A 22,219-nucleotide genomic window follows, 5' to 3' on the forward strand; every position below is an offset into this window, starting at 1 on the left:
TAGGGCCATTTCTCATTACATGAATAAATTATGAGCACACGATGCATTATAAATGATGTGTTACTTTGCAAAATGTCAACGTTGGAATAGTAATGGGCAAGGGAGGAGGAGGAGGTGTGTGCGGAGAGAGAAGAATGCTGACTCACATCTAAGAAACCGATGTTAATATGAAGATCGATGTCCACGTCATCAATGGTTCCATACTCCCTGTTCGGAGACACAACAACAGACACAGGTCATTTATCATAAGTAATGGGATGCATTACACTCCAACCCTTTCAACTGATTATCCCTTGAGGGAGAAAATAGGGGTTATTTTTTCCTATTTTACCAGACAGTGCCTAGTTAAAGATTCCCTATACCATATTCAGAGCATTAATATTGCATCAACTATTAGCTATGTAAAGATATAGAGGAGTAATGTCTACCTGAGCAGAGAACGAAGTCGCTCTCCCTCTGTGTGTGTTGTAATCCGAGCTTTGCCTTGCTTTGTTGATGTAGCCGGCCCAGCCGTGTGCCTTTTTAGTGCATGTGAGCGTGCCCCACTGGCTAGTTCATGCTGGCCGCTTTGCACTGCACTCATACAGCTGATAATGCCATCCCAACCAACGGCACTATTGTGGAAGTGTAGCGCCCACCCTCCAGTTTCCCCCCCCTAGGTTAACATTGTTAGCTCTGTCAGCACTGTTGCTGTTGTTTGCACCGTTAGCGCTATTAGTACCGTTAGCTGCAAGCCATCTGCTCAGCTGTCGCCATGTTGAGAGCTGTGTGAACGCGCTAGATACATGCTCTGAAGTTTGTATTGAGCACCTTTAAAATGAATACATAATATCTTTGAATTGTGCCTGTGTACATTTTTTTTTTCAAAATATGTCTCTAAAGCTGTGTTCACACTGTGAGCGACGCCGCAACATTCTACAAGTCATTTTCAATGGAAGCACAGAAAGCTACAAACTGACGGCCGACACTTGTAGCTACGTGACGCACTACACATAAACTTGAGCTGGTCTCAACTTTTTTCAGCGCTCCAATGATGCAGTGAAGCATCAACCAATTTTTGTTTCACCATGTTACGTTCCATCTAAAAAAAACAAAATGCCGTTAGCCAGTTCCCAGTGCTATTTAACGACACAACTACCCCAACGAACACTTCAACGCTGACTCGCCGACAATGTAGCTGGCCACGCTGGTCGTTTTGTCGCTTTTGTTGCTCGTAGTGTGAACATAGCACAACAGTTGTGTGTGTTTCTGTGTATCTGTGTTGTACCTAACAGAGACAGCACTGTCAGTGTAGATGTCTTTTACTGCCTCAATATCTGCATCCAGTTGAGGGTGGCGGTACAGGTCAGCAGCGCAGCTCCCCTGTAACAAGCATAACACTGGTCACAATTACAGCACAAGACACGCTACAGTGGTTTTGTCTGACGTAACCCCACAGCCCTCTCAGATGAACTCAAGCACCCTTACAGTGACACCACCCGTCATGTTAACATCACTGTAAAACAACAACAATTAACACAACATGTACAATTTGAACCGGAGAATCAAAACATGGACAGCTGAACAGGATAAAAAATTTGAGGAGTAAAGCAAGCATCATGCAAAGTAGGAAATGTAAAATGCAGGCAACTAATACAAAACAATGTTAACATAATACCATATTACATTACTAAGACAGGTAAAACCAGAAGGGACATAATCTGACAAACACAGACAAAAAGCCAAGCAAATGTGAGCAGACAATGCAAGGTCCAGCTGCTTTTTCTTTTTTAATATTATATGCAAAGAGTCTCTATGCCGTATATTTAATAGAGGGATGTTCCAAAACTATAAACAACAACTAGGTCTCCCTCTTATTCTAGATCTGGTTAATCTCTCCACAACATGTTTCTGGAAGATGAATGTGGTAAATGGAGGAGGTGCTAATCCATTAAGAATTTTGAATATTGAATACGCATTGTGAAATGTAATAAGATTCCCCTAGCAAAGGAGACCATTTTCATATCATCACCACAGGAAGTACATGTACATTACAGTAATAATGACAGCTTTTAGGTTTATTGTCCACGATCTAGAGAGCTTGTTTATATACAGATTGTACAGGCTTTAGTATTGTATCAATGGTAAGAGAACAAGTGGTTATACAGTATGTATACAGTATATGTGAGAGAATAACAGAACGGAAATAAATCTTAGTCGCTTCAAATTTGAATTTTAAGGTGATTTCAAATGGGATGTTATTTAAGACGATTTATTATATAAAAGTATATATTGTTAGAATATTGTGTAATGAATGTTTCTATTCCAACCATTTATCCATTATAATTACCTAACTATTTGAACTGTTTATTCATTATTTTTAGCTATCTATTTCAACCATCTATCCATTGCTTTTAGCTTTCTATTCAGGCCTCTCTGCTCACTTACTAACTATTTTTTTTAACCCACTCTTAATCGCAACACATACTGTAGCTTTTTTTTCAAATCAGCTCAGCTACTCAGTCTGTCACTTCTTCAACCACACTCCAGACCAGAGTCTCATGGCATTTGCACATCATGAAATGATGACATGACATGTTCCATTTAGTCATCCTTTCCTAGCTCTGATCCAACATCAAGCACATCTTACATGTGCAATAAAATTGGAGAGTTACATAATGTGACATTTGATAAAGAGGAAGAAACAAAGAATTGTATTCAGGAAATAATTTGTACATTTCTTAAAACTGTACGCATGTATTTTTTGGCATTTCACATCCTGTGATTTAGTACGTTCTGTGATTACATCAGCACCTGGTTCCTCCATGACTAGCATTTTCAAATTTTAATAACTATAGTTTACCTAAGTCTGTCATACGTGTTCCTAGCGTCTAGACTTGAAGTCAGACTCTCGTCTCCTCAGCTCTGAGTGTGTAGAACAGATCCTACACTTTCATCCTTATCTTCACTACGCTGCTTTCATGTTCTCTGACTGCATAGCAATGAGCTTTAAGTCCCAGACTGGATTTACATTTCAATCACTAGGCTTGGAAGATAGCAGTAAAAAAAGGATGGCGAACAGATTAAGATCTTATATGGAAGTGAAGCACTGAACTTTACAAGATGAGATGATACATTAAATGAGGGCCACGGAAATGAATTTGACAGTGTTGCTTGGGATTGATACTTAAAGTGGCAGTCTCAAAGATTTTCATTTAAATTAATGTGTGTTAAGTCACTATCTATCGCTGAAGGAGGTAACACAATGGTGATTGAGCCTATGGCCTACTGATGAAAGTATTGCAATATTTATATATTGGCAGTATTACAAACTGGGTGACTGTGATGACATCCTTAAAGGAACAGTGTGTAACATTTCTGGAGATCTATTAGCAGAAATGGAATATAATATTCAGAACTATGTTTTCATTAGTGAATAATCACCTGAAACCAAGAATCGGTGTGTTTTCGTTAGCTTAGAATGAGCCCTTCATATCTACATAGGAAGCAGGTCCTCTTTTGCGTTTTTACGTCTCCTGAAGGCCACCGTAGTTCTCCGACACGCTTGTGAAACTGCGGTAGTGTGAGCCGCCAGCTGCCGTCGGACTTCCATGCTCCTAAAATATTGTTATTATGGTAAAGATAACGGCGTTACCACGGTTTTGCACCCGCCGGCTCACGTTACCGCAGTCGTGGAAAGGGTATGAGTGAGCAGAGGGGTACTCAGTTGGTTGCAATCTGCAACCACACCACTAGATGAAGCCAAATCCTGCACACAATACTATTTGAGTGAAAAACAATGGACTAGTGCTCAGAGTTTAGCAGTCTGGAGTCTCTTTGTTGATACATAAGCTTCAAGTTTTCAGAATTGTGTGCATAGTTAAATTTTTTGTGTGCATACAATGGAGAAAAACTGTAATACAGCATTTTTTTCACCGGGAATGTCAACACAGACACCCAGTTTGTAATACTGCAAATATATAAATATTGCAATACTTTCATCAGTAGGCCCTTGGCTCAATCACCACTGTGTTACCTCCTTTGGTAATAGTGACTTAAAAGACATTTATTTAAATGAAAATCTTCAAGATTGCCACTTTAAGGTTGCATAGGGTGATAGTGTTAAACCTGTATTGTACTTTGGTGGTAAATGTTATTAAACCTGTATTGTACTTTGGTGGTAAATGTCATTTGCTATTTTGCTATTACCAGTTGGCAAAAAGTCTTACTTGAGACCAAGCCCAGAACGCTGTCAAACATTGACATATTCTTACACTTTCATTCTAACTGAATATTCTGCTTCAGATTAATTAAAGTGTTTGCCCTGCCAGCAGTGAGACATTAAAATGGAAATGTCAGTCAGCCAGTCCATCTGTTCTGCACTACTAGAGCAAAATATCTGAACAACTATTCACTCAATGCCGTGACATTTGGTCAGAATATTCATAATCCCCCACATGATTTTGGTGACCCCTGACTTATTATCTGGTGCCAACATCAGGTCAGAAATCCCCTTTGACCAACACCTAGGTCTATGACAATATCTCAAAAACTAGCAGCTGGTTTTCTGTGAAACTTGCAGTGGTTATTCATGATTAAATGGTCCAATTATTGGTTTTTTTTTTTGCTGCTAACATATTACAGCAGAAGTAGCACTTACTACTACTACTACTATTACTATTACTACTACTACTACTACTACTACTACTACTACTACTACTACTACTACTACTACACTTACTACAAGTTGTTAGTCAGTAAAACACATCCTTTCAAAGCTCTTTTACAGTTTGTTGGGAGCTAAAATAATAGTATTTGTAAAAAAAATAATAATAAACTAGTTTGAGGTTATTGTAATGTCAAATTAAAACGATAATAACAATGCTGTCAAGCATAATTATTGAAAACAAAATGACATTGTCCTGACAAACACCAGATTAAACACAGAGATGTAATGTAGGAAGTGTAATACAGTAGCTGTACCTGAATGCCATACAGGAATTGTTCCGACTCGTTCTCCCCGTCCGACTCCTCATCTGTCCAACACTGGCCTTTGATGTCCTGTGGGCCCACACATTGTGAAAAGGCCATTATAGTGGAGCGGAAAGAAATTGCAACCTCTCTCTATCATCCTTTCATCTCACATCCGTTCTCACATCTCCCTATTTAGCCTAGCGTTCAAAACAACCGGCTTCAAAACACTGCTTTTTATAGCATCTCAAAGAGAGAGACGAAAAGGCGCGATTTATTTCCCAAAGACAAGATATTCTCTGAATTCAGCCTTCAAAAGAATACTCAGTTTACAATCAGAGTTTAGTTGATAAAATATATATATTTGTTTTCGTTAGAAAAATAACCATGTCTCATTTCCAGCAAAACAAACCTACAGTATTTAACTTGTTTAATATACTTAGATTAAGCTAATACAATATCTAAATGTCTATGGAAAGTCTGCACTTCTGTCCACAGGAATGTAGTTTTATTTAATTATAAATCTTAAACAAACCATGAATGGATGACAGGGCTTAATCGTATGCAGTGATTATTACGCCAATAGAATCCAAGCTGTCTTACCATTGGGTCTGCTGTTCATAGGGCTCACTCAGACAGGTTTAGGCCTTTGAATACTGCCAACCATTGCAGCATATTTCCAGGTGGAAGGAACAAGAACAGAAAACCGGAGGGCTCTGGCTGACCACCTCTCTTTCTCGCACTCTTCAGAACAGCAAAACCTGGGAGAAATAGAAATTCAAATTCAGTAATGGAAGAAAACATGAAACAAAGAGGCCATTTCCAGTGATGCCATGCTTTGTAAACGGTGCCCTCCTCCTCTTTTCTTTAAATGGTCTGCACTTCACCTTGCCATGTATCCTAGCAACAGCCATCTCTGCCTCCTTTCAGAGTGGCATTAATCACCGTGGAGAGAATGTGTGGGAGATATGTGCTGTACGTTCAGTACCCAGGATGTCTCCATTTCATTGTTTTGTTTTGCTTTTTTTCCCAGGAACTTCATCTATTAATACCAAAGCACCAAAGGTTCACACACCTTTTATAGACGCACACTGAATGATGTCAGTGCATTGTTAGACTGACGTCTTTGATTTGCTTAGCAAATAAATGGAAGGAAATCATTGAAACGCCATCTAATTTCCTGGGTTAGCATACAAGAGAGTACATTGTGGGCACATGGGCACAATTTGACATATTAAAATAATGGTTGCCTATAAATGAATAGTTACAGCGGTCATGATGAGGGAAAAAAAGATCTTTTTTAATTTCTATACGGTCCAGATTTAGAAATAAATTGTGACAAGATCAGATGAAAAACTGCTTGGGTAAACAACATTGCTGATATAACAGAGGCAGCTACAGCACACTGCATTTCATGGCGGCCCATCACATTTTGTGTCAGACATGTAAACAATGAGCATGGTGTTCTTTCAACGAGACTCAAAGCTGCGGGATGCAGAGATGCATATTTCACACGGCAGCGTCAGAATACAAATTTACAATTTGCATAGTCTGCTGCATGTCAAACCTAAATAATAAAGGATTTTCTAATAGCACTGAATCCTGAGATGTGTGCAAACAAAGACTGGATGGCAATGGCTTGGCTACAAAACCAACCAGCATGAAGGCATCTATGCTACATATAGGTCAATATAATTAAATGAACACCAATTATTCATTTCCTCTTTGTTTGCTGGACTGACATAGGACACTAAGCCCATCTCTACCCTTAGACTGGGCCATTATCTATACGTCTACACACAAAATGTGTTTTTCTCTTCCTGATTGTGGATATCTGTCATTTTTCCTGTTAAGGTTTGGCTCCTTTCTTGTCTCCATCACCCTTCCAGACATCAACTGCATCCTATTAAACAAGGCTCCATCTTCCACTTCAGCTCCTCTCCTTGCATCTATACGTCTGCTGCCCTGCCATGTCCTCAGCCCTGCTTGCATCTAAACCCCCCACTCCCATCGCCCCCCACTGCTCGCCATTCTCATAGCCTCTGTCGTCTCACATACCAATAGAGTCGCCAGCAAACTGACCCCCCCAGACACACGCACATCCACCGCCATTGTCCCCATTCTGCTTTCTGATCATATTTAACACAAACACAGATGCAGTCAGGCGGATTTTCCCATCCCCCCATGCTCTGCACCCCATCCCCATCCCCATCCCTATCCCCATTCCCATCCCCATCCCTATCCCCATCCCCATCCCTATCCCCATCCCCATCCCCATCCCCATCCACACTTACCTCCACAGAGGATGGAGACTCAGATGCTGTCCTTGCCTCAGCTGCTCCCCCTCTTAAAGGGCACACCTGCCTCTCCCTCTCTTGGTGGCTGTTTTCCACTGAAATGATAGATGACAAGAAGCCCATTAAAATAGGATTTTAGAGAAACCAGAGCCACGGTTCCCCAATTCTACGGTGTCTGTCTCTCTGTGCTTTGTGGTGTGTGTGTCTGCGAGCAGCAATCCAGCTGGTGTGTGTGTGTGTGTGTGTGTGTGGGTCTGTGTGTTTATCTATTGCAGATCTCTGCTGCTGCTACTGCTGTCTTATATTTTGCCTGACAACACTGAGGGGTCTGAGCATGCTCAGTGAGCCCAGGCAAGCCAGTCATGTGATCTGCAGCTGACTGCACTGCTGCTGAGAAGAGGAAAAATGGAGGAAAAATGGCTCTGCTTGTGTATATGCGTCTGCCTGTGTGTTTGTGTGCGTGTGTGTGATTGCATAAGTCAGTGTCTGTTACTTTGCAATCAAGCTTTGAAGGCAGCTTCTGGTTGATATTCAAGAGCTTTCATGTTTTGTCTAAATGTATCTAAAGAAAATAAAGAAAGGAAGCATTAATATGCTTAATGCTACATTTGTGCTTTACACTTCAGCTGCACTGCATGCTGTATAGATGCAGAAGGGCATAGGCTTAATTGATCTAATATTCAAATTGCAAGAGTGATTATATTTCAGTAACACTTTAAAAAAATCAATATAACATTACAAAAATATATCCTGTATCTATGATACACTGTGTCATTGTGTGCACGTGAGAGACAATGGCCATCAGGCTTTTGAGATAATCAGTCTTTACCCTCATTATCTCAAGGTGTTAGGCCAAGTGTCTCATCAGTGTGTGGCCGTAGTCAGGAGAGGAAGAGAAAACTAAGATCTCTCCAAACATTTATTTGGCTCACAATAAGGCAAGATAAAGGACACTGACCCTGGTGGCACAATATAAATATGGGGAATCAGTAGTTTGACATCATGCCATAGTTGCTTCGTCCACCACGGTTATACTGCCTGGTACTTCTTGTATATGAATAGGTGTTCCAGGTTAATAAAGAGTTAACTGTAGTAGTAGCCCCAGAACAATCCCCCATCTTCCACCTATAGTGCAACTGTCCCTCGCTGTACATCAGCAGTCAATGCTTATTATTTCTGGAAGGAGGTGAAAATGCTGATTGCAACTTAAAGGGGAACTACGCCCATTTTCAAAATTCATAAATGTTATTCCTATGGTGTAAGACAGTCCAAAAAATATTAGTAAAGATGAACAACTTTCTCCCAAATCCAAAAACTAGAGTGCTAAAACTCAAACTTGTGATTTCATAGGGTATAAAGTCTGGAACTGCTCCATTGACTATGCATGGAGAGAGATGTTATAGAGGATACTGAGAGCACGATGATCTGAGTTTATGGGTACATTTTCTGTTTCACAACTGACAACACTACACTAGAATAAAGCTCATTTGGGTATAGAAAAGAAAACAAACATTATGTGGGTCCACAAAATCAGCCTCCCATTCATCATCTATGGAGCTCCAGACTTCATACCCTATGACATGGCAAGTTTGAGTTTTACTTCTCTGGTTTCTGGCTTTGAGAGAAAGTAAATCATATTCACAAACAGTGATTGAACTTTACTAGGGCATGGAAATAACATGTTGGAATTAGTAATTTAGGTGGTGTTCTCCCTTTAAATGTTTCAGTTTACTTTTTAGCAGGACAATTTCTTTGTTCCATTTCAGCACATAGTGTAATTTCACATCCATTGTGTCTTTCTGTTTTTCTCTGTGGTATTATGATCAATGTAATCAATATGTAATTGAGCTATTTTAGGTTTTCTATGTGTGCCCTACTGGAGTTGTGTTTATTTCACTGTTTTTGTTTGATCGTTTTCCCCTTTTAGTTAAATTGATTTATTCCCAGGTAGCAGTTGCTGTACTCATGCAGTAGTAAGACACACCGAAGCATTAGGACGTCCTATCCGCTCATCTCTGAGATTTATCTGAGCATATTCCCACAGTGTCTTACTGTACCTCGTGGCCCAGGGGTTAGCAGCCATTAATACTGACTGACAGCCAGAGGCTTGGCCAGTGCACAGGGGGACTGAACGGCAGATCAGTCCGCCCACCTGGACAGGTGTGTCCATTGGCCTCAGAAAAGTGGAGTTGAGTGGATCCAGGCAGAGGCTGCCAGCAGCCAGTGAGACAGCAACATGGGCAGTGGAGGCAGCAGCGCTAACACAGCTGTGAACAGGTGAGAGCAAAATGGGACACAGTGGGAGGAGACCATGAAGAGGGCACCTTACAATAGGCCACAGGACTCAAGAAAAAAAAAAAGAAGGTCAGCAATAGTGTTTTCTGTATGTTAAGTAAATAGTGATGAGTGTCTTTGCCTGATTGCTTTATCTAAGCTCTGTTGCAAAGTTTGAATGTTAAAATTTGAACCTGTTCGAGATATAGTAGGCAGTTGTGTCTGTGTCAAGGATTTAGTTTATGTCTGCCATCTCCTTGGCAGAGCTGATTAACACAACATCAGAGTTAATCATCCTGGGTAACACATTTGTGGCATAGCTGTCTAGAGTCAGCACTGGACAAACAACCATTATATCTGTGGTTACTGTCAGCCATTAATATACCACAGATGATTAGCTGGTCACTGCAAGCTGAAGTTGTTTCAATTAAATAGCAAACACATGACCAACATGCTGCATTGTTAATGCACTGTTTAATGATGTAATGTATTTTGTCGTACCTATTGTTGCTGTTGTGATTCAATGTTGTCTTTATTTGTTGGATGCTGCTATTTGACCCTGTCTTGGCTAGGTCTCACTTGTAAAAGAGGTTTTAATCTCAATGTGACTTCCTAGTTAAATAAAGGTTATATATGTATTAGCAAAGGGACGGCATAACACACACATACAAAAATGTGGCTCACGTTAACAAAATGACTTAGATGAATCCTTCTAGAGATTTAATCTCCTTGTTTTTAGAGAACAATGCAGGTCTGAGCCTTCGAGTCAAGTTAACCAAGTAGTTTACAACGGGGAGACCTGGATTTTTCTCTAATTTATTATGCCTTTCAAGTCACTTTGGTAAATGGACTATTGCATGTTAGCACTGAGTCTAATGCCATTATAGCCCTCCTGTTTCATATGATAAAACATAATTATCTCATCATCTTAAAAACACAAACTGATGTCTGTGTCCAGATTGAGAATTCTAGTCAGTCCTGATTATTTTCACATCAAGTTTTTAAAATAATGCAAAAAAAACGCTTAAATGTGTTTCCACACCTGAGCTGTTTGACATCTCTTGCTTCTCCAGCTCCAGCTGTTTGCAGGTCTTCATCCAAAGGGCCATCTTGCTCAGGGCAGAGTCCCTCTCTTTAGAAAGACGAGCGGCATGATGTTGTTGATGTTATAGCTCCGACACCTGAAATGTGAGGACAGAAAGATTTAGTCATGTGGAAATAAAATAAAACAAGACATCATTCTCATTTATAAGTGTCTTGTATGTAGGGTCATTTCAATTTTGATATATGCTGAGTGGTTGGCAATTTGGACAGTCGACAAGTCCACACAACTCCAGCTTAAAAGGATGCCAGTGTATGTTATCATGTAGTTAATCATGTCGAGAAAAAAAAGTATAGCAATGTACTGTGTACCTCTAACAAAGTTTTTATGTAATGTGAAAATCAAGTAGGTCTAATTGTTATTATTTGGTATTGAAAAAAGTGAATAGGCTAGTATTGGTAGGCTATAATACTAGTGGTAGATTTATTTGCATTTTGTGTAATGGTGTATTAATACAGAAATATTGGTTGTGTAAAAAAAAAAAAGTGTTTAGTAAATGATGTAAAAACTATACCTACTATTTATGAAAAGGCCCACTTAATATGAAGTCCCTAAACCTATATTGAAAATACATTATTATATACTGTATATATGCAGGTATAGTTCTTACATCATACACTTTTTTTACACAACCAATATTGCTGTATTAATACACCATTACACAAAATGCATATAAATCTACCACTAGTATTATAGCCTACCAATACTAGCCTATTCACTTTTTTCAATACCAAATAATAACAATTAGACCTCACCTATTTGATTTTCAAATTACATAAACACGTTGTTGGATGTACACAGTACATTGCTATACTTTTTTTTCAACATGATTAACTACATGATAAACTACACTGGCATCCTTTTAAGCTGGAGTGGTGTGGCCTTGTCGACTGTCCAAATGTTGTGTAATGGTATGGTATTAATATAGCAATATTGGCTGTGTGGAAAAAGTGTATATAAAGTAAATGATGTAAGAACTACTATTTATGAAAAAACATGTTTTTTTATTATAGGCCCACTTAACCCTCCTGTTGTCTTCCCGTTGACCATGCAACTTTTATTTTCCCGGGTCAAAATTGACCCAGTCTGGTTTGACTGTTTTTAAAGCATACATTATAAATTATCACCCAATTCTGTATTACACCTTTTTGGCCAAGTTCATTCCAACTCATTACCACAAGTTTTACACTTTTTTGGGTGAATTCATGGTCAATAAACCTAATTTAAATGAAATTAAACCTAATTTTTTTAGGAAAAAAATGCAGAAATTATGAACAATTTGGACTTTACTCAAAATTGGACTGGTATATGTCAAAGTTTAGTCGGAATAAAATAAATATTAAAATATAAACACATTGCACCACCACAGGTGCTATAATTTTGAATAAAATACCCATAATGCAACAAAAGTAGTGGTAATTTTTTTTTTGCAAAGACCATATAAGGGAACCATCCATGTCATTTTGGGGCAATTATGTGAAAGACATCCATATTTATGACATAATGAAGTTTGAAAAATGGGACAGTAGGGTTAATATGAAGTCCCTAAACCTACATTGAAAAGACATTATTATTTTTCATCACCAGATGGAGGTGTTGCCTCAAACACTGCACAGTAGCATCTATAGCGCCACGAGGGTCCTTAAGTTCATCACTCAACCACGTCTACTGATGCAATAACCAGTACAGTATATTTGGGTCTAATTATTGCATCAGTTTTTAAGAAAATAAACAGAAGGGAGTGAACAATATTTTGGGTATCTTACTATACAGTTACAGTATTATTGCACCACGTTTAATGATGCTTAATTCCCATGAACCATTTCTGCAGCCGATGATCTGCACATCCTTAGGATAATAATGGATCCAAAAACATATATGACAAATTACTCATTTGAATCTCTGAAAATGGACATAGGAAAGACAGTGAATATAGGAACTAAACCACTGCGTTTTTCAGGAAACTACAGCAGCACGCCATCATCTCCAGTCACATGCTCTTCTGATGCATTCATTGGCTCCCTAACTTTACCGAAGCACCTCCTCCACGTATCTGCGTATCAGTCCGCGTCGTTTCTAGTTTAATACCATTTTTTACCATTTCCTTATATTTCCAAAAAGAGTAATGGTAAAATAAAAACACATGTTTGCGTAGACTGCAGTGAGTGCGGTAGGTAGGTAGGTAAACACGTGTTAAAACGGTGTATTATTTTGTCATTTATCTTTATTCTCTCGGATGGATATGACTCAGCATCCCTAGAAAGTAGTTCCACTGCTGAGTGAGAGGGACTAGAGAGAGAGATCACCTTGAAGCAGGCTTCAGTTCAGTGTAACGGCAATTACAACAAGACCAAGCAGGCTGTCCAGCTAGATAAGGTTAGTATCCTCAACACGGGCTTTCAACCTATCATATGAAGTGACCTGATAACTCGTGGGGACACTTGCGCTGTCACATAATTGTCTTTTATTATAATATCTGTAGCTACATCCTGCGAGCTGGTAAGTCAGAGCATGCATGTGTCTTTGTGGCGTTGTTTCCACTCTTTCACTTTATAGAAATCATGTTTTTTTTAATGCCAATACACCCTGGATGTGTGTGATAATCTTTTAGTCCTGCTAAGCTGGTTTTTGTATTTGTTAGACAACCTTGTGATTTTTAAAATGCATCTAATACATGGATAAACTGAGATAATTCATCCGTGCACTAAGTAGGTATTTCTGTAACTATCTTTTCTAACACGTTGTAGTCTTGTTTCATCGCTAAACACGGTTATTATTATGTAAAATGATGATATTAAGTATGATGCGTGTGTGGTGTTGGAGAGTCGCTTCCTGTTGCCTCCTGCTGTGGGTGTGGCGGAGCGTGTCTTCTCGGCCTCCCATTGGTCAGTCTCTCTGTGACGTCTCCAGACCAGGAAAATGTGACGCAGGATGAGAACGTGACCTTTTTATTAGCGCATCATCGTCTGCAGGGTATTTATTGATTTATGTAACAGTTATATTATAACAAAATACAATTAATGCACCAGAGCTAAAACTATGTGCATTAAAGTTATTATGTGTCAGTAGATGAATTCATCATACTACCAATTATGGGTATCCCTTTGCCACTGCAGACACACTTGACTGCACTGACAAAACACGTTGTACACTTTGTATTTGATATAAGGTGCTTGGGTTAAAAAATGTAGTCAGATGATGTAGCATGTGTATTTGAAATGCTTTGAATATGAACTGCATTCTGTACCATTTATTAACTTAAACCCATGAGGTAGTCCATCTAAATCTATATTCTGTCACAGTTATATTATAACAAAATGCACCAGAGCTAAAACTACTTGCATTAAAGTTATGATGTGTCAGTAGATGAATTCATCATTTCCTTCCTTTTTTTATACATCAATACTTCCTGTCATATTTTCCTCAGAAACACAAAATAGGAAATAACTACCCTATGGTAATGTAGTAAATCTGTATTTGGCTTAGCAGCTTCACTGCAGTAGCTTGCTGCAGTGGTGCCACACATAACAGGCCTTGTTGTCACTTGATACATGATGGGGTGGAAATGCAGGTCTAACCCTCTCTGTCCTGGTTGTAAGTAGTTTTCAATTCAATTCAAATAACTTTATTTGTCCCCGAGGGGCAATTGTAGAGGCTCGTAGAGAAGTACAATTAACAACAATATACAGGAACATTTTAAACATCTTGAAAGTTAAAAATAATGATACTAATACTAGAAAAAAATATTTAAAATAGTGCAGTATACACAGTATACGGTACATATGGATATAAAAAACTGAATGAAAAAGCAGTCCAGGGCCGAAGTTTTGGCTTTTAGCTCTCTGTCTGATAGCTTTGTCATCTTTGGTATGTGAATACTAAGTTGTTTTGCAGCCTGTTCCCAAAACAGCAGAAAGAAGATGATTTGACAAAATTAAGGCAGAGCTTTGTCTAAAAGTGCATTTTGAAATTATAATGTCATATCCTACATCTACGATAACATTGGTGTACAGTAGGATATGCAAAGGGCCTTTCAATATAGCCCCCTTGTGTGGTGTTATGTTGTGAGGAATAATTGTTCTGGAGAACATTCTGGAGACACTGTCATTGCTATGTCCTTCCTGTCCCCTGTTACAAAATGGAGTCTTTTTCCCAGGAGACCCAGTCAGGTTATTATGTCAAGTCACGAGGAATTCTGTTTAAGTGATGAGCTCGACGAAGGGAAGTGCTCAGTGTCTGCCTATCGCTTAAATATCAGTTTTGACCTTTTAATATTTGTCCATGTGGGCTTAATTCTCAGTTGTCATAAATATATTTCCGCAAAATCACTGTTACTTAACAAATTTCATTGCTCTAGTGAGTCTATAAACTTCATCTAGAAGTCCAGACTCTGGAACTTATTCATCCACAGACATGAACTGCTGTTGAAAAAAAACAACAACATGTAATAAGTATACACTGTCAAATTGTAATTTTAGCTCTGGCTGATTTATGTTTTTCTACTTTAAGAAGCACTTTGGCAGGTAACCGGCCATTTGCAAGGATGACTAAGAATTGTGGAGTCCACCAGCAACTGCAGTTAGTGGATGGCAAAACTGTTGTTTTCTGTTTTGGATGGAAGTGTCCTTGACCTGCTGTTGTGGTAAGGTAGTTCAGTTGCAGCTGAGCTGGTGGTCCAGTGCAGCAGACACAGCCTTTTGCAGCTGGCGCTGCTCCCATGCAGTCCCTCCCCACCATAGCCGCATGTTTGCTGACTGATGTAGACTGCCAATTACAGGTATCCCTTTGCTACTGCAGACACACTTGACTGCACTGACAAAACACGTTGCACTTAATTTGATATAAGGTGCTTGGGTTAAAAATGTAGCCAGATGATTTAGCATGTGTATTTGAAATGCTTTGAATATGCACAGCATTCTGTACCATTCATGAACTTAAACCCATGAAGTAGTCCATCTAAGGTTTGTTTTGGAGTTTACAGACCTAGTTTACAGGCTCTACATGGTGTAAATACCATCGTACATTCTGAGTATTAGATTTCTACATACAGACATACTCTGCATGCTGTGCGTTATTATTAGCCAAGGCTCCAGCCTGGGGTTTTGACCTAGGTTGGTAGGAACATTGGTGTGACACGGCTCTGGTGTGTCGTGGTAGAAGTCGCATGTACATCTACTGTGTGCGTTCATGGCGATTGCCCGGTCACAGCAGGCACTCTCCATATCCTGCTTTATCCTCGTTGAAGGGATTTACTCTTGAGCACCTGAATGCGTCGTGTGTACGCACGTGCGCTGCGGCGGTCAGTTCTGCTTGGACTGCTGCAGCAGGGAGTGGTTCGCGCATTGGCATTGGAAGCTCCAACACAGTGGGGTTGTTGTGGAGGTCATTGGTTGCAACGTGCCTGTTTGTCCCCAGGAGGAACAGGAAGATCTACTCGGGGTATGTAGTGCAATCTGCAAGTGGTGCCCTGGTTGAGTGAGTGTGACTGATATAAACCATCTACTGTCTCCGTGGGCCAACTTGGATTAGCCCAGTGTTATGTCACATCAATAGTAAATGACTAAATGTCATGCCACCCTGACAGCAATGCAACAATGGCTGCAGATTGCACAGGCATGTTTCACAGATAAGTGATAGGGGAATTGTTTAGAACGATAGGGGAAGATAGTGACTGAGAGCATGTTACAACAAAAGAGTATTCAAATGTTTCAATGGTAGAAGTGTTGGGACGGGATTGGAGGGGATTATTAGCAGCCAGCTCTAAAGTTAGCCTTGCATCTGTGTCAGGGTTACTATGGCTGCTGTTGGCTTGTGGCGGCTGTCCTGTGGTCAGACACACTATCCATGTCTGTCAGACAGCCATTCATTCAATTATGTAATTTTGTCTTTCCATAGCAACCAGTAGTTGGTAAGCTGCAAACCCAAGACATTACTGCACTTGGTGAAGGATAGTCACTATTACCGGATTTTCAAAAGTTATCTGAAGCACATGTTTATTTTGCCAGTCATATTTCCTCTGATAGCTCCAAAAATAGCACCTCAGCTGAGGATACAGGCAGTATTCAACTTGAATTGCCTGAGGAGGAAATTTCATTAAAGTGACTAAGATACAGACTATGACTTGTTCTCTAATGAAATTTGACCCCATGACAGTAATGCAAAGGCGTTTAAGCAAATTTTCCAGGTTAGGCTAGCCAGGTTGCTTTAAAAACACGTTTACACAGTTGTCACTGTTCTGTTGCAACGGCATTTGAAGCCAGCCATGTTCTGTTGTATTAGGAATAAGATTTTGATTTATTACTATTACTACTGTTGGCCATAGCTATTTTTTTTCATGCATCTGATTTGTATTCCACGTATGTGGAAAAGTAGTAAAATGGCTTGTACAATGATCTGCCTAAAACTTGGTCTCAACCTTTCCCACACAGACAAATGTACATCCCCTTTCAGTTTTGCAATTGCAACTGTCAGTGTTGCGCTGTCTGTAGTATTACATTAAACTGTGAAGTTGTGATATCTATATTGGCCATGCTCCAATTGCAGACCAGTTTAGTAAGATATTGGCCTCCATCAGCATCTCTAGATAAATCATTGTCTATTGTTATTCTTGAAATGAAACTGTTTAGTCAAATGTTCTTCTTAAGTTACTATAACCCAAAATGCAATCTGATTTTTGTAATGGATAAACAATTAATTGAATATTGTCATCATCAGGTTTTTTCCCCCATCAGCAGTGTGCTAGATCTGGGAATGGTCCACCTCTGGTATTGTGCTATTTATATGAACATTTTGTGAAGAAATGCCAATGTAGCATACATTTTCTTTATTAAATTCTATTTCTTAAAAAAAAAGAAAATCCTCTTAAATGTATAAATGATGAATGAATAAACCAGGAAATTATTTTTTTAAACACAGCACTCTACAGTGACTGCCACTATTTCAGACTCTTTTCCCCCCTCTGCAGTCTTTCACAGTGGTTCAGCCCACTCGGATGTCTGCCCCCAGCCTTTTCGTGGATCTGTGTGTTGCAGTAGTGGGATGTGACTGTGCTCACGTACATCACTGGTCTGCCTCATTGCCTGTTACATAATCAGCCAGCCGCTCCAGTTGAAGGAGCCAGTTGGTATAGTGGCTCTGCCTGGAATCCCCCACCATGGTGCATTTGTTATAAGGATGTGATGAGTAAGAGGAGGTCAGACCACTAGTGTGTTACTATCGAGTGCACCATGAACATGTCTTTAGTTGCAGTTGCACCACCCACACTTGCAGCCATTGAAAATGTGCCATCCTTTGTATATGTTACAAATTGTTCTTTATTTCAGTAATTCAGGACAGACCTTGAGTCTGTGTAGACGTGATCAGAAAAGGATGAGAGGGTTTTCCCCTTAAAGACATATCAGTTTGTTATCCTGTTGCTCTGCCAAAGAAGCAACCAGTGAGAGTGTTCTTTGTTGAAGAGCACTTTGATGTATTATTCAAACAGAGGAAACTTAATCTCTTCACTGGGTGGTTTGGATTGTGGCCTGAGTTTGGACCTTGCAGGGAGTCATTATATTTTAAAAGTGATTGAGAAAAATGTTTTTTTTTGTAAAACAGTTTCTATCCTTGTTTGGAAAAGTGCCCTATAAGTTCAAAATGTATGATCATATACAGTATTATGCACAGTTTCCTCACGTTGTATTGAATTGATGGGAAATATCAATTGTGAAAAGTACAAAAGGTGGACAGTGTGCACATCTAACCCCACTTGGGTACAGATACATCATCAGTTTATTGCAGTGGAAAAATATAGGTAGTCAGCACACTGAAGTATTTATTATTGAAGCAACATTTTGTTCAGCAAGGTTTTCATCTTAAGTCATTAAATGACCTTTGGTAATGCTGTATACCTGCTTGTTTTAGATCCCAGTTTCTGTAGAGAATTAAAATTCAGCCAATTTCTGACCACTTCATGAGGACTTAGTACTTAAATCTAACACATTTCTACTTCCTATCATATCACCAGATTGACTGCTCAACCAAACATTTCAGCCTTAGTCAGCTGGGCTGTAGTCATGTAACTACAACAACTAGAGCCGTAGTATAAGCAACATTCCTCATATTTATAGCTTAGCCATGCTACACCCTGCTCAAATACACCTACCTTGTTGGCTGTTTGTTGAAACATGCCTTGATGTTAATGTGTTCATACAGGGTCGATGGGAAAAAAAAGGAAGTATCTCAGGCAAAGCACACATCCGTGCGTCCATGACAGTATTAAGCCATTTCCAAGTGTACAGGATTTCACATAACCTCCCTTCTGTGCTACCATGTGCAGTGTACAGTATGTTTCACCCTTTTCTGGTTAGAAAGTAGTGATGAAAGCTTGGCAGTTCCAGCCCGGTAGATGTGCCTCGTGATGGTGTCGTTGCCATGGGTGACTCAGGGAGAAGTGGGTGGGAACAGAATGTACAATATGGCGTTGCAGCTGCATAAACTATACTACTCTACTCTCAGTGTGGAGTATGGCAGCATTGCAGAGGTACAAGTCTTAACATGTTACTGAGCATTGCAGACATTTCAGCTTTCATTTATCTGTGGTCAAATTGTAAACAATTGGAAGCTTACTGAAACGGTGGGAGTGTTTGTTTTTCTCTCAGTTGTCATAAGCATTCATTTATTCACTGAATAAGCTGTTGGTTGTGCAACCTGAAAGGAAACTAGTAACTCAAGAAAAGACAGTCTTGTGCAACGTAAATCACGAATCCTCTTTTATTTGAAAAGAATTGCAGTGGTGACATTTCATAAGCCTAATCTTAGTCTTTATTGTCCTTAGTCTTGGTGGCTGAGGTTAGTCGAAAATAGATGTGCTGGAAGTGAAAAACAACCATTATCAGTCCCTGCACTGCATCAGCAATCATGAAGAATTGACTCCCACTGGGACATCCTCCTTTCCTTTGATTTCACTATCACAAGCTTAGCTACACAGCAGGATTAGGTACAGTTTGTTACTAAGGACACTCAGCAGGTCAGATACAGTGCCATTGCTTGCTGGCCAGTGTGACCACAGTGGGAAATAAAGCCTTCACCCTAGATCTCTGTCCATTGAGTTATACACAAATACAACCACAGTGTGAAATTCCGAGAGCGTGAGATTCAGTGAGAGTGTGACGGATAACTTTTGAAAAGAGTTCAGGAATCCTGGACCAAGTGTGGTAAAGCAAAGAAAGCTGCCAGTTGCCATTGCTGTGTCCTCTTATTAACTTGTTTTCTCCTATTTCTTTCTGCAGGACTTCTACAGTTACACCAGGGATTACCATGCCTCAGTCAACGTATCCAGACATGGGTTCTGCCTTCATCCAGACACAGCAGCTCAACGCTGCAATGGCCGACACCTTCCTGGAACACATGTGCCTGCTGGACATCGACTCCGAGCCCACCACCGCACGCAACACTGGCATCATCTGCACCATTGGTTTGTCAACATTTTAGCTGCTGAGATAAACGGTTGCTACTAGGGCTGCACCGTGACGGTTAAATAGATAAATGTGACATTTTAAAAGCTACGCTGTGTCTCATGCTTTCCTTTCAATAACTGTCTGCAGGGCCAGCCTCCCGTTCTGTGGATATGCTGAAGGAGATGATCAAGTCTGGAATGAACATTGCTCGCTTGAACTTTTCCCATGGCACACACGAGGTGGGTCTTTGCACAAACTGTGTAAATGAGTTGGGTCAGGTACAGCTAACCAGTCACATTGTTAAAAGTCACGTTTAAACAATGCTGATAATTTACACCAAACATGGTGCTGTGCTTTATCACAGAATGGTTGGTATGTTGATCTTTGTGGAAGTCGTTTTCTTGTCTAGCTTTTTTCAAGCAGTGTTGGTAACTCTTTGCATTGAATAACTATGGTGAAAGTATAGGGTCAACAGTGCTTACAGTGAAAAACCACGTAGTTCATTATGAACTACAATCAGCCTGGCACATTGAGCAAGACTAGGCCAGCCAGCATGAATGGAAAAAATAGTATTGCTGCTAACTTACTTAAGATTAGAGTCTGGGCTCGCTAACCAAGTTCAATTCAAAGTGATGCAGCCTGATTAAGTCTTTGTGTCACACTAGGGCACATACTCTGTGAAGGAGGACAGTGGCATGATGTACATGTAGCTTATATTAGCTGCAGATCTCATCTGAAAGCACCCAGCAAAAGTCAAATCCAACAGGTTTCACAAGTAAAACTTCTTCCTATTGACTATACCTACTTGATCTTAAAAACAAACAAACAAGATAATTGGCTAATGAATCTTGTTATCTGTTAGTACAAGTTCTCATCTAAAAAGCCTGATAAGTTATATAATGTCACTTTTTAATTGCTTGTCTTGTCTAATGAAAAAGTCAGATCTATGAATGAGTTCATTGATCAGGCAAACTTAAGAAAGCATGGTCAGGTGAGTTGCTTTTATGCCTCAACCCCAAGCAGCTCCAACAACCTAATCAAACAAACCCAAGAGGTGGAAGCCAGGAGAGAGAGAGACTGGCTGACAACCTGACTTTGTCCTCCTGGCTCCTGCAGGGAGAATTTAGAGAATGCTGTCTAGATGGTCATCATGTTTATCTACAGATTATCCACATGTGATGAGCGGGGCTTTTTGAATTAATTTAACTATTCGATTGTTTCAATTTAATTGGTTGTCATTTGTCATTATGACAATTTTCTATATGATGACCTTGTAGATTAAGAGTGTGCTCTTAATCTACATGATGCTCATAGAATTCTTTTTTTAGCTTTTACGACCTCCGCTCCACCATGTAATCTAAAAAGCGGACAGGCTACACAAACACACAAGAACCAATCTCAAGCATATCATTCACACAGATAGGAGACAAACATACAAAGCGAGAGACAATATTATCCTTGTTACATTCATGCCATAAAGCATATTGAATTGTAATTGAGAGTGACAAGAGGAGAGGCTGAATCTCTGTGAGGACAGAAATGTGGAATGAGGCACCGACAGCCAGGAGAGGCACAGAAAGGTCCAGCACAGAGAAGCCTGAACTGAAAGAGAGTGAAGAGAGTAAAAGAAAAGAGAGAGAGAGAGAGAGAGAGGCACACAGCAGTGCTTGTGGGACACAAACAACAGAGGGTTATTGAGAAGCAGTGGTTTAAAGTTACTATTATTCTCGTCGAAAGGACTACTAGGCGTAGGTAATACATTGAAACTGAGACCAACCTGCCAGCCAGATAATAAAAGAATAAGTAACTAATTGAAAGTTGAGGCAAAAAGATGAGGTTTGAGCTTAGATTTAAAGGCCCCAACAGAATCAGACTGCCTAATGTCCATAGGGAGGTTATTCCAGAGGAAGGGGGCCTGATAGGGAAAGGTCCCTAGTGTAGATAAATAAAAATAAATAAATAAAAATGGATTCATTCACAAATATTTAACTGTCTAAGAATAAAAAAAAGTAAAGTGAAAAGTATCTATGGTTTGTGTGGGTCTAGTTGTTTCAACAAGATCGAAGGTTAGACTAGATTCGGAGAACAGCTACAGAAATCAGAGCTTTGTTGACCCGGGGTACTATAAATATGTCATCTATAGCTTCCTGCCGTGCCCT

At 39.7% G+C, this 22,219-nt stretch overlaps 2 protein-coding genes across 11 annotated transcripts in view; one reads left to right on the forward strand and one right to left on the reverse strand.

Annotated features, from left to right (window-relative positions):
- LOC119481362 (protein mono-ADP-ribosyltransferase PARP6) overlaps positions 1–10,695 on the reverse strand; it is a 26,527-nt gene extending 15,832 nt beyond the window's left edge. For 3 of the 6 annotated variants that reach the window (XM_037758233.1, XM_037758241.1, XM_037758224.1), the window contains exons 1-5: positions 7,245–7,608; positions 5,554–5,711; positions 4,963–5,040; positions 1,268–1,362; positions 147–207 (exon numbers count right to left, since the gene is read on the reverse strand). In XM_037758233.1, the coding sequence (XP_037614161.1) occupies positions 147–207; positions 1,268–1,362; positions 4,963–5,040; positions 5,554–5,556 (237 nt within the window). In that variant the 5' untranslated portion in view covers positions 5,557–5,711; positions 7,245–7,608. Of the gene's footprint in view, positions 1–146; positions 208–1,267; positions 1,363–4,962; positions 5,086–5,553; positions 5,712–7,244; positions 7,732–10,563 lie in introns of those variants that run through there. The other 3 variants (XM_037758215.1, XR_005205172.1, XM_037758205.1) reach the window with 3 other exon arrangements.
- Positions 9,404–22,219, forward strand: part of pkma (pyruvate kinase M1/2a) — a 22,068-nt gene continuing 9,252 nt past the window's right edge. For 2 of the 5 annotated variants that reach the window (XM_037758258.1, XM_037758263.1), the window contains exons 1-3: positions 15,773–16,062; positions 19,893–20,077; positions 20,208–20,299. In XM_037758258.1, coding sequence (XP_037614186.1) covers positions 15,788–16,062; positions 19,893–20,077; positions 20,208–20,299 — 552 coding nt within the window. In that variant the 5' untranslated portion in view covers positions 15,773–15,787. The other 3 variants (XM_037758276.1, XM_037758267.1, XM_037758284.1) reach the window with 3 other exon arrangements.

Source organism: Sebastes umbrosus, chromosome 2 (genome assembly GCF_015220745.1).
Source record: "Sebastes umbrosus isolate fSebUmb1 chromosome 2, fSebUmb1.pri, whole genome shotgun sequence".
Classification (NCBI taxonomy): domain Eukaryota; kingdom Metazoa; phylum Chordata; class Actinopteri; order Perciformes; family Sebastidae; genus Sebastes; species Sebastes umbrosus.